This window comes from Phaseolus vulgaris, chromosome 7 (genome assembly GCF_000499845.2).
Source record: "Phaseolus vulgaris cultivar G19833 chromosome 7, P. vulgaris v2.0, whole genome shotgun sequence".
In the NCBI taxonomy this organism is placed as follows: domain Eukaryota; kingdom Viridiplantae; phylum Streptophyta; class Magnoliopsida; order Fabales; family Fabaceae; genus Phaseolus; species Phaseolus vulgaris.
The window spans coordinates 5,725,331-5,737,987 of NC_023753.2; the positions used below are offsets into that span (position 1 = coordinate 5,725,331).

At 32.8% G+C, this 12,657-nt stretch overlaps 2 protein-coding genes across 2 annotated transcripts; one reads left to right on the top strand and one right to left on the bottom strand.

Annotated features, from left to right (window-relative positions):
- Nucleotides 1-2,554: 2,554 nt before the first annotated feature.
- LOC137828410 (receptor-like serine/threonine-protein kinase At4g25390) lies at nt 2,555-4,937 on the top strand. Its single transcript, XM_068634973.1, has one exon. The coding sequence runs from the start codon at nt 3,027-3,029 to the stop codon at nt 4,638-4,640; it is 1,614 nt and encodes a 537-aa protein (XP_068491074.1). The 5' UTR covers nt 2,555-3,026; the 3' UTR covers nt 4,641-4,937.
- Nucleotides 4,938-8,760: 3,823 nt separating this feature from the next.
- On the bottom strand, nt 8,761-10,138 carry LOC137829703 (transcription factor bHLH118-like). The gene is made up of 3 exons (XM_068636587.1): nt 9,711-10,138; nt 9,266-9,601; nt 8,761-9,141 (listed from the first exon to the last, which is right to left on the bottom strand). Exons 1-3 carry the CDS (start codon nt 10,026-10,028, stop codon nt 9,058-9,060), a joined length of 738 nt encoding a protein of 245 aa, XP_068492688.1. The 5' UTR covers nt 10,029-10,138; the 3' UTR covers nt 8,761-9,057.
- Nucleotides 10,139-12,657: the final 2,519 nt, after the last annotated feature.

Consider the following 12,657-nt stretch of genomic DNA (forward strand, 5'->3'; position numbering starts at 1 on the left):
ACTTGCTTTAATTTATGAACCAAATTCTATGTCAACTTTGCCACATTCATTCAAGCACACGTGGGTCTACAATTATTCAACATTTTCGTCTTCAGAATAAGGAAAAATTTTATTTTTAGAAGATTTTTTTTCTTTATGTATATTGTATGTTAATGAGGTTTTTTTTTTAATTCGTATAACTTGTGAGATATAGAAGACAGTAAAACAATATTTGCTTTTGTTTATTTGATTATTATTAATTTATATTTTAACAGGACTTTAACTCGGTTTACAATTAAAAAGAAATTACATTTCTTAATATTGTGATTAACATGCATGAATATTTTTTAAAGAAAGATCGATAAAAACTTACAAAAAGAAAGAAAATAAATTAACTTTAGCGATTAGTTTTTTAGAAAATGTCTACAAATCTATTCTCGAGTTTTTTTTAAGTATAATATTGAATACTTATTTCAATAATGAAAAACTCCATGTTAGAGACTAATATAAATGTTAGTTACCTTATAGACTATTTTTTTTTTCAAAAATGTTACGAAATTTATATGCCTTTTTAAAAATGTCATACATATGGAGTAATTATTTTAAATTGGTTAAGCTGAACCTCTTCCCAATAAAAAAAATTCATCATCCACTCCAAGTTTCGTATCCAGTAATTATTTTCCCATCTCCTTATTTCATATAGCAGAGCCTCTTTACATGAAAAACAAAATAAAATATTCATCCAACAATCCTCCCAAAACTTAATGAATTTACTAAAATCACGAATTAAACAATACCACGAATTTACTAAAATCACATTATGAAAGATTATATAGCCATGCACATTGCATCAATAAAACTTCAATATTATTTAAACTTGAAATCAAATCTCTTATGGATAATATAATTTGAGATTTGTCTCTTTTAAAACTTCGAGAAAATGGAAAAAAATACACGTATATGCATAACAAAGTGTGAAGTTGTTTAAACTTTTATAAGACCATCTTTAATCAGTAATTATAAATGTTCTTTATTTTGTAAACTTTAACCCTTATATATTTTAGAAGAAATAAAGTTATCTACTTGCAAAGGCTCGTAAGTTATAAATTAGAACTAATAATTTGATATCTGAATATAAAAATGGTTGTATAAATTTTCAAAATGATGTTAAAAAACAATATGTATAAACAACAAACAATTCCCAATTGAAGATGATAGCCGCAAGAGTGAACTAGTTTAAAAAATCGAAAAGAGGGAAATATTTGGTCATTAAAAATGGGAACGTGCGGTGGCTATAGACTGAACAAAAAATACTATTGTTTTGAGATTAGAATTTTCCAAATGATTTTTGTTTGACTAAAACCACACGAACTATATTGTGAGTTTGGTTGACTAAAGAATGTTTTGTTTTTAATTAGAAAGTTTGACATATATATTTTATGTATATGCTTTTGCAATTCAAAGCTCCCATATGCATGGGTATACCAAGAAATATATTAATGTACACCAAAAGAAGAAAAATAAAAACTTCTATAGATGAACCAAACCAAACGATCTTTACAATTACACAAGAAAAGCATACCCTACAAAACAATTGATTTAAAGAGGAACGAGGTAGCAAGCCAGTGAGGGGTCAATTCAGGAGAATTGTCGTAGCAATTCCTTAAAAAATGTTCTTGTTGAGACAAATTGGGACAAACTTGTTTACCATTTTATTTTGCAATAGTGAAACGACAAACTCAAGGGTTGCGATGCGTCATGTGAAGGCTATAGTTATATTTTTATTATGGAGCTTAAGCTGACCAGAACTAAAAACGAAAATAAAGGCAACGTGTCTATATCTCACACCACAAATTGACAATTACAAAACTGCAAAAGTGGATCACTCAAAACCTGAAAATATTTAGAGATAATTTGTCAATAAGATATTGCAAGTAGTAATTAAACGTAAAATATATTTATAAAAGTCACAGAAAGAATAGATTTGTAAATGGTGTTGGATCCATTAGGTCAAACCTACTATTGACAAATGCACCTTCAAATTAATATTTGTATGTCATGAAAATAAAAAGTATATGAAGAAGTTGTAATCATTAGTCTTTTTCCGTTGGCTTTTCCTTGTAACGAAAGAAAAGAGGGATCAGAACTTTATGAAAATGGAGAAGATGTATTATGAAATATAGGCAATCATTTAGTAGTCATAATGTAATAAGGTAAGCATGAATCATAAAAACTCAGAAGGGACCGCGTTTATAGGTACTAGTTATTGTGCAGGGTAACCTCAACCTTCTCCATTTCTATATTTACATGTGATCTGGTTTCAACTTTTACCTACAAAAAAAACTTTTCTTTAAAAAAAACGTGTGGAGTTCAAATGAAAGAAAATCACAAATATAATAGAGCATTATTTATTTTAATTTTAGTTAAATGTAATTGTAAATTAGGTGGGTGTTTCCTAGTGTCCTGCAGCGTAACCAATATCACAATTTTGCAGTGAAATTCATCCACACGTTTTGCTTGAGTTTGGAATAGTGGTGCGCTTAAAGCAAATTAATTATTTTTTCATGTTCACACTCAAAACAACATTTTCTGTCTTTAATTTTTCACATGAATCTTGTGATCTTTGTTACTCTACCAAATATTAAAAAATGTTTCTTTTGTCTATGTAAATTAGTCCAAGATAAGCACGAATGTGTTTTTCGCAAGCCAATTTCCAAGATATAATTGGTTCAGATTTATGTTTATAAAGTTTTGTGGTTGGATGTTTGTAAAAGGAATGAGAGATAATGGAGAATGGTTTTGCATGGAGGGATGATTGTCTGCAGAGAAATTGATCTGTGTCCTGTTGGAGGAGAAGGAGAGAGGAGAAAAAGAGAATTTTGTGCCTGTGACGTCCCAATCCCAATGAAAAGAAGGGCAACAAAGTAAGAAACGGTCTGGTCAGAAGTACACACTAGCATTATTCATTCACAAAACAGAGACACTCCCCTTCAAGCCTTCAACTTATTCATGAACCATTCTTTCCAACAATTTCTCTCTTTCTCGCCATGCCATCTCGACAACTCTCCACGTCGGCACCGCCTTCTAACCACCGCCTCTTAAACCCTCCGGTTACTTCCACCGCCTCCGTTTGCTCCTTTCTCTTTTTACTTTGCCTCTGCTTCCGCAAGCGTAAACGCACCACCCCTTCCTCCGACTCCGACTCCACTCCCCCTCACCCTTTCTCCTACCCCCTCCTCCGCCGCGCCACCAATTCCTTCTCCACGCGCCTTGGCCACGGCGGCTTCGGTCCCGTCTTCGCCGGCACCCTCGCCGGGGACCCCGTCGCCGTCAAGCTCATGGACTCTGCCTCCCAGCAGGGAGAGCGCGAGTTCCACAACGAGCTCTTCTTCGCGTCCAGGCTCCGGTCCCCCACTCTGGTGCCCGCCATCGGCTTCTCCTCCGACCCCAAACGCCGGCGTTTCCTCCTCGTCTACCACCTCATGCACAACGGCAACCTCCACGACGCCCTCTTGCGCTGCAAAACCCCTCACCTGAAGAGCTGGAATAACCGCTTCTCCATTATCCTCGACATCGCCAAAGGCATCCACTACCTCCACTCGCTCGACCCCCCTGTCATCCACGGCGACATCAAACCCTCCAACATTCTCCTCGACAACTCCTTCTCTGCCAAGCTCGCCGACTTCGGCCTTGCGCGATTAAAACCCCATGTGCAAGAGTTAAAAGAAAAACGCGACGAGAAGAGAAGGGACGAGTCCGAGAGCGATTGTGGGTCGGAGTTAGAAACTCAAAGCGTCAACACGGAGAAATCGTTTGAAGGCAACACCGGGTCGGATTATGTGATAGATTGGATTGGGAAGGAGTTGAAGAAGGAAAGGCCGACGGCGGTGAAGAAGGGTTCTTCTGGGTCGAGCAGTGGAGTAGCGGAGAAGAAGAAAAGTAGGAAGAAATTGGAGTGGTGGGAGACGATGGATGACAGTGGAGTTTCGAAGAAGGAGAAGAGAAGGGCAGCGAGGGAATGGTGGAAGGAGGAGTATTCAGAAGAGCTTGCGAGAAAGACGAAGAAAAAGAAAAAGAAGGAGAAGAGAAAGAGAAAGGGTAGTAACGGTGAGGGTGATTTGAAGGTAGAAGATGGTGTAGATTCGTGGTTGAGTGGGGATGTACATGGAGTTAGATGGAACAGCTACGATTCTGGGACTTGTAGTGGAGAAATAGTAGCCAAGAGTGGTGGTGTGAGTAGTAGTCCGAGTATGAGGGGAACGGTTTTCTACGTGGCTCCTGAGTATGGCTACAATGGGGATGTTTCTGAGAAGTGCGACGTGTACAGTTTCGGGGTTTTATTGCTTGTTATTGTTTCCGGCAGGAGGCCACTTCAGGTGACAGGGTCGCCTATATCGGAGTTTAAGCGTGCGAATCTGGTGTCTTGGGCGAGGCAATGTGGGCGGAGAGGGAAGCTTCTAGAAGTGGTGGATGAGGGTGTTGAGGGGTTGGACGAAGAGCAGGCTAGTCTGTGCGTGAGGGTTGCGCTCGCTTGTTTGCACAAGTCACCCGCTCGTCGTCCTTCCATGAAGGAGCTTCTCGGAATGCTGAGTGGCGAGCTGGAGCCTCCGCAGTTGCCGCGCAATACTTTCCCCCTCAACTCCAGGAACCAAAGTCGGTGACGGCGGTGACGGCGGTGAGGCTGACTAACATTTTTTCATCTACGCTAGTTCTAGAAGGGGGAACACTTGTGTTCTTGGTATTGGAGGAACGCGTTTTTACTTATTTTAACACTCCCTCATCTTCTTTCACACTCACTTTTAGCCTTGCCTTCAAAATCATGGTCTGTTCTGTAGTTTAGTGGAATGGAAATATTCAAAAAAGGAAGAAAGTTTTGGTGATGAAAAAGCACACTGCCTTTTGTATACCAAGTCATTTCCATTACTGTTTGATGTTTATGCTGATTTTGAATTGGCTCCGCAATTAGGATACACTTATTTTATTTTGCCTTCGAATAGAGCAATCTAGATGTAATTCACAAATGGGAAATTGGAATTATAATTTCCATAGAAGCACAAGTACACTCCGATCTGATACATGGCTCTATTGAGCCAAAAGTCTGTGTCTAACTTAGATGATGATGATAAGAGGTTGTTCCTGGGTTATTTCATGTCAAGTCAAACTCAAACGGACCCATGTTTCCGTAATCAATGCCGTTTTAAGCTGTTGATTGACCTAATAGTTCCTAGGTGGTAAAGGCTTTGAGATAATTTGGTATTGTGCTGTGCTACAGGGAATGCAGACATTGGAACTACTTCAGATTTTTTTTCCCACTGTAAAATTGTTTTCTCTAGGCACCGTGCTACATGGAAAATGGGGCAAAACCAGAGGGTATATGATGAATACCAAAACTTCATAAGCAAACTTGATTTGCTTACGAAATATCCTCACATAATTATACAACAAAGGGAACAAATGAATTCGGGGTTGATTCTGCTTACTTAATTTTGATGCAGAAAAATAGTAGTGTATTCTGTTCTGTCCACGGGCAGATTGTAAATAGAAAGTGGGCAATAACTTGGTTCAGACAATTTCCATTGTCCAATTATAGTATCATATTGCATTTTAAAAATGTGTCCCTAATTTTGCACTTGGGATACTTTTATCTAAGCAAACATATGAAATAAAAATATGAGGTGTTTAGTCTTTTTAAGATATAAAATAATATTTATTTTAACCCAAATTGGTAGTCTCTTAACAATCATTTTTAATACTGCTTTATTTTATTTTAAATTTTTAAAATTGGATTGAGTAATAAAATACTTGTACCAATATCATATAATATAGCTTTACCACTAAATACCATATTAAGTCCAAACATATTTTATAATTAATTTTCCTTTTTATTATAAACATGTTTTAAATGTAAAAGATTACACCTATAAGCACGGGATGGAAATTTATCCTCTTTAGGATGCCATTGCTTACTCAACCCAACAAATTTGGACTTTCACTTAATCACTGATGCCAAATAATTAAAACCTTTTCTGTAATTTTCTGGCATCCTTTTTTAAATATATTTTTATATTATATGTTTGAAAAAAAATCTTATTTTATTTTTTTTATTTCAAAATTATTCTTCCAAAATGAAAATTTGGTTTTCTAATTTTATTTCTAAAAAAGAAATTATTAAGAATTTTTTTTCTTAAATATATTTTTTAGTTTTGAATTTTCAATTCCAAAATGAAAGACCATTTTAGAATTTCAAAAGTATACTGGATGCAGGTCTAAAATATTGGATGCAGAAATAAAACCCGCAAACCCAACACTGTTTACTCTTCAAAGTCACTTTCCAATTCATAGGAGACAATTACTTTTTATACCCACCTAATTTCTTCCTGCACCTCTATGCGGTGTTAGAAAAGTCTACAGTTTTGAGATTATAAAATTCTAAAACTTGTTCTAAATTACACTATCAATACTATATTTTTCTGTATTTTATGATTGATAAATGCATTTTAGTTTATCTAATTTAAAAATGTATTTCAGATTATCATGTAATTTAGAATATAATTTTGAATTTGTAGATTATATAATTTAAAAGTGTATTTATAGATTTTTAATTCAAGTTAATCTTATGAAATTGACTTAATATTTATATCTATTTATATATGTTATTAAATGACATTATTTTTAGGTGGAATCTTCGATATTTATGTGCATTAAAATCAATCAACTCCTCCATAAGATTATATATTTGTGAATGGTAAACAATAAATATAAAAAATATTAAAAAAAAGTTAAATATCAATCATTAAATTAAATATTACGAGAAAATACAATTATCACGTGTAACTGCCATAATAAACTCAAACCTAAGATGCATCATTTAACAAACTAGCAAGAAAACTATTTTCTATTTTTACATCCTAACATTTACGTGAATTAGATTTTTAAAGTGCGGGTTCCTTAAATTTTCTTATTTCAAAGCCCACAAGTGAGCTTTGGTAGGATGTGAAGTTAACTAATTTACCATCTAAACAGTTGCAAGTTTAATCTAACTTCAAATCAATGTGGATAAAACATATCAAACATAAGTGCTTAAAATTAATTTTCATCTTGTGAACATCTAACTTAGGAGTTCCTAGCACAAGACAAAGAATCAGATGTTTTATCCTGCCATATATGAGAAACACATAAAATAAAATCTGCTAAAGCAATGAAAATGAAACGAAACAAAATTAACGTATGCAGAGCCAAATATCAAAATTCTACTTTGCACTAAAGGGGAAAGTGGCTAATAATACACATCTTCACATAATTGCTGAGCATCACGTATATGATACATGCAAAGACAGTATTGTAGGCAAGCCATGCACATGCACCAACTTCATCAGAACCTTTTGGCTGAAGAGATGCTAGCTAAAGTGCATTAACACTAACAAAATCTTACACTATTCAAAAATATATCCCTTCATCCCTTCAACATAGGGTTTCATTCCTTGTCATTTATACCCAAAAATATAAAACTTTACTGAAAAAGATAAACCTTTGTTTAATGTTGTACCTCTTCAAAGATAATAATTGCTGTGCAACAAAACACTAATAACATATTAACTTCTAAATAATAACATCAGTGAAAATTGATATTGCTAATTATTAAAATCCGCTAAGTTGATTCTAAGGCGATAAAAAAAGTTAATTTTTTCTAAAAGGTTAAAACTACATAAAATTATTTTAAAATTTAATTTTATATTAATATATTGGTTAAGTCAGTACTAATTATAAGGTTAAGCCGGTACTAAATATAAGAATAGAGTTGATTTAACTAACATTAACTTTTTAATCAATACAAATATTTGTATAATATCAGGTTTAGTCAATAGAGTTTTACTATGAACATAATAAACTTTAAATTTTTTTAACTTTTTTTAATAAGTAACATATTTGTGTTATAATGTTAAATTACTGTTAAGTTAAGTAATATTTAACCAAAATAAATATTAAAAATAAATAATTGATTCTAATTTTATTTATTTTTAATATTTATACAAGTTTAATATTAATTAGAACAACATTAATTTTGTTTATTTTATTATTTATTTAAGTTACATCATTAACATTAATATAATTTAATTTTAATATTTATTTAAGTTAACACAAATTTAATCGATTATAGTTTAAAAGTGTTGATGACAATAAATAAAAATGGTAGATTATTTTAATCTAAAAGTTCGGTTTTAAAGATAACAAATTACAATTTTTATCTTTCACTTTTATATATAAATCTATTCACATTTATCTTCTTCATCTACACTCAAATTTTTCATTTATACTCCTCTTCTTTACCAACATTTATCTTCCTCTTCCACACTCACTCATCTCCTTTATTCAAATACACACCTCCTTCATCCACATATTTTTTCATCTACATTTATCTCCTTCATTCACACTTATAAGTAAATAAATTTTAAAAAAACATAAAACGAGTTTAAACATTTTGACATAATGGTATTTCAGTATGCGGTAGTTCCAGAGTCTTTTTATTGGTAAGTTAACGGATTTTTTTTCTTGTTTAGAATTGTAATTGTACCTTTTGGTGTGGGGAAATTTTCAACATAAAAATAATTCAAACCTAAGAAACATGCAATACTTAAAATCAGAAGAAAAACTTCTACCAATTAATTACTGTGTCAAATTATAATCAATCAATAAACAGGACGAGTGAAGATATTTTATCTAAATATCGCCAAGAGATTTCTCAGGGTAAGTAACTCTAGCATGTAATTAGAGATTAAATGAGGTTATAAAAGCAATGGAACATAACTCTCTCCATCATGTTGAATTTCATAGCAAAGACAGATGGGAAGAGAAAAAGGAGGAGGCAAATTTTATCTACACAAGTTTTGTCCTTCTCTTCCCGAAACTGCAAGTAGAAGGTTCTAAACTGTAGATTCAAAGAGTGTCCAATATATACAGTGTAACTCAGTGACAAAATAAGAACCAGTTAGAAAGGTCAGATATGTATGGTCATATATGTTATAATTTCACGTTGATAAGCAGATAGTGAGCCTAGATATATATCCAAACCACAAAGTTTTATTCAGAAACTCTAAATGATGCAATTACATTGGAGAATTTTCTTCTCAGCTCAGATAGATCTACACTGTCGGAATTTTCAACCTGTGAGTGAACCCATTTCATCAATAACAGAAGGCAAAATATAAAATAGTAGTGTGTGTATACTTTTTCACAGAAAAAAACGTATAACATAACTAGAAGACAAGAATCTACTACACGTACATACCTCACACTGCAAACTGTGGAGTAATCTGCCATTGACTTTAGTTGAAAGACAGCAAACAACTTCAAGTCCCTCTTCTAACACTAGTTCCAGCAATTTAGAAAGTGAAACCCCTTCCTCACTGAATCCACTGATCTCAATCCCCACAGCTCCACTACTATTTTGGTGGACAGTGAAACCACTAGATTCATGCTTGTTCTGACGGCTTTCGAGGGTGGAGTTTATGGGAAGTTTCTTCTTCAGCTTATCCCTCTTGTCACTCAACTCTTTAATATTCTTCTGCAGGTGGTTTATGTAATTCACTGTCTCGCTCATTTGATCAGATATGGAACGCTTTCCCTGAAAATCCAATAGAAAAAGAATAGTACTAATAATAACCCTAACCAGAACACAATCAAGAAAAAAATGGAAAGAAATGGAAAAGTAGACGGATAATTAATTGGCTGACCTTGATGAAGGAAAGAGGGAGAAGGGATCTAAGAGAGGCATGAAGGGTTGCCATTTCTTGCCTCCTTTTCCTCTCAATCTCTCTGTGAACCATCTTTTTTGCAGATTCTTCTTGGGTAGAATTTTCGTGACTGGTTTCAGGCGCATAAAAAAGTTTGTTGGGGTGGCTAGTACGCAATTTTTTATCTGAATAAGCGACAAGGGGAGAATTATCGATATTGTGATCATCCAGGAGGAGATCTTTAGAGATTTTGTGTTGCGGTTGGAGACCATTAGAAAATTGGATCACCAGCTCATTGCCGCGTTGTAAAGGAAACATGGTTGGTCAGCTTGATCAACAGTACTGTTCCAAGTTATTATCCTCAATTTTGGCTAAGGAAACAGATATTTAGTTTAAGGTAGTTAATGTGTTTTGTTTGAGAGAAGAGGGCCTTGTATATATATGCCAAAGTTTCCACCTCCATATATAGCTATCTATTCACCTTGGGAAGTGATTTGAAGTATTTGAAGTCTGACCTCACTACTGGAGTAATTATTTGAGGCCACTGTTCATAACACAACCCCACCTATTCACTTTCACATAATAATCTAAATTGATGGACCAATCTTTCAAAAGGCCACCTAGCTATCAAAATAAGGCAATCACTATAGTTATGGTTAAAGAGGGGCCAAGAGAACACATTTTACATGTCATAAACTTTAGTGTAAAATAGTTTTTAAAGTAGCATAGTTTAATTTCTTTTTGTAATTGTGTTGAAACATGCAAAGAGGCACCTAGAAGGCTAAATCTTAAGTTTAATTAGGATTTCCTAATTAAATTAAAGTCCAGCTCACACATAGACATCATAGAGAGTAAGTTCTAGGCCTTTCCACACATGGAAGGATTCTAGAACCTACCTCCACATGTCTGCTCTCATTTAGGCGCCAACTTCATTTCATTTTGTGCACATTTGCCTTTCATTTGACTCTTCATTTCTGGCCTCCTAGTCCTATATAAGGAGAGCTTCGTTGCTGAAATTGAAAGATTAATTTGAGTAATGAAATGCTATCAAAATGTGTCATTCTTACTCCCTTGCCTAAAATCTCTTAAGATTTAGGTCTCTAATCTTCAAACCTTTCACCTACAAAGAGAGTTGGCCGAACCTCTCTCACTATCCTACTCTTTATGCACCTCCAAGACTACCACAACTCTTAAGAGAGTCTTGTTCCATCAACAATCCATTGAAGCTTCCGCAAATTCCACCACAAAAATCGTAAGTTGAAGAGCTCAAACTATCATAAATGCTCTTAATTAAGCGCCATAAATTCTATTAATACTAACTTCTCTAAAACAATAAAAATAGAAGATAAAATATATGACTGATTTCTGTCCATGCAAAATCTTTCCTTTTCAATTGTGTGAGAAAAAAAGTTGTGGAAAACAAGGAAATAATTTTTTTTTTTAATTTAGAATAGTTATATATTATTTTTTTACTTTTTAGATTCTTTTATCCATTTAAATGATGAATTCAAGGAGTAATGATATATTGACAATCCAAAAATTTTATGCAATTACATTATGACTCTTAATACTATTATTTTAATATTTTTTTATATAATTTAATTATAAATTTATCCTTTATTATATATATTTATATCTAATTTCATCACACCAAAAGTTTATACAACTTTTCAATTGTCAAAACATCATTTTCCATTAAGGATAGGGGTGGTCAATTCCGCTTTTGCACTTAAATAGGGTAACTTTACTAATTTATTAAAATGGGCAAAAAAAATTTAACTACGTTTTTGGATAAATCGGGTTTCACTGGAACCATTTTATACAAAGAAGTTGTGCTCCAACTTCAGAACTTCTTGCTTAGAAATTTTTAAATATTTTCATTTGAAGGTAGTGTTCTAACATTATGAATTTGGTGTTGAATAAATCATGAAGAATTGTTGCACTATCAATACTATTGAAAAAATTAAAACTAATTTCTTTTTTTTGTGTAGATAAGAAAAAATCATTAATAACAGAACATGTCATATAAAAATGGTTTTTAAACTGTCATTATTATAAATATCATTATAAATTAATTGTTTATAACGTCGTCGTTATAAAATCATATTAACAAGATATTAAATTATTTTTTATTTTTAATGTCAATACTGATACGAGAAAAAGGATTAAGGATTTGAGTGTTTAATTAAAATGATTATTGCGAATGTTGACGTAATATGATTTTTTGACAGATGTTCAAGATGAAGTTTATTTTTGTGTTGTAAGTGACTCCACTTTTTCAAGTGTTAATATGTTTACTTGAAGCTTTTGAACTTTTTATTTTATTTTATTTCGTAACTATATCTATTTGAAAATATTAGTTTAAATTGTTTTGTATACCGATTGAAATATTTTTTAAATGCTTCAATTTATTCTGCTACCTCATTTGTAGCAATATGTAATAATGCTTAGGAAAAAGAAGATGCTTTATGATCTTTTCTTTTCACACAATCATGGGATCTTGCATTAACATAATGATAATTAGTGGCTATAATGGTGTTTACGACACAAGAACCTTGCAGTGCGTGTTGATCACAAATTTAGGTGAAAAGTTGTGGCTCCTAGGATTAAAATATCCAAACAAAACAAACACTTTCACTAAAAACATTTCACCTTCAACTTAGGTAAAGTTGTGGCTTTGAAATGAACACATATATCATACTAAAAAGATAAAACGTGCCAATGGAAATGGAATTGAGGACAAAGTTTTTCAATTGGCAAAGGAATAATGGCCCAGGGGAAAAATGATCAGAAAGTTACAATTTACAAAAGACACATCAAGAACCTAAAATTAATGTTTATAAATGTAAACACCAATCAAATACAAACCTATTATCCATTATTCCTTACACTAATAAGCTGAATCAATTATTATAAATAATGGAGATATTTTCTTCTTAAATTATAC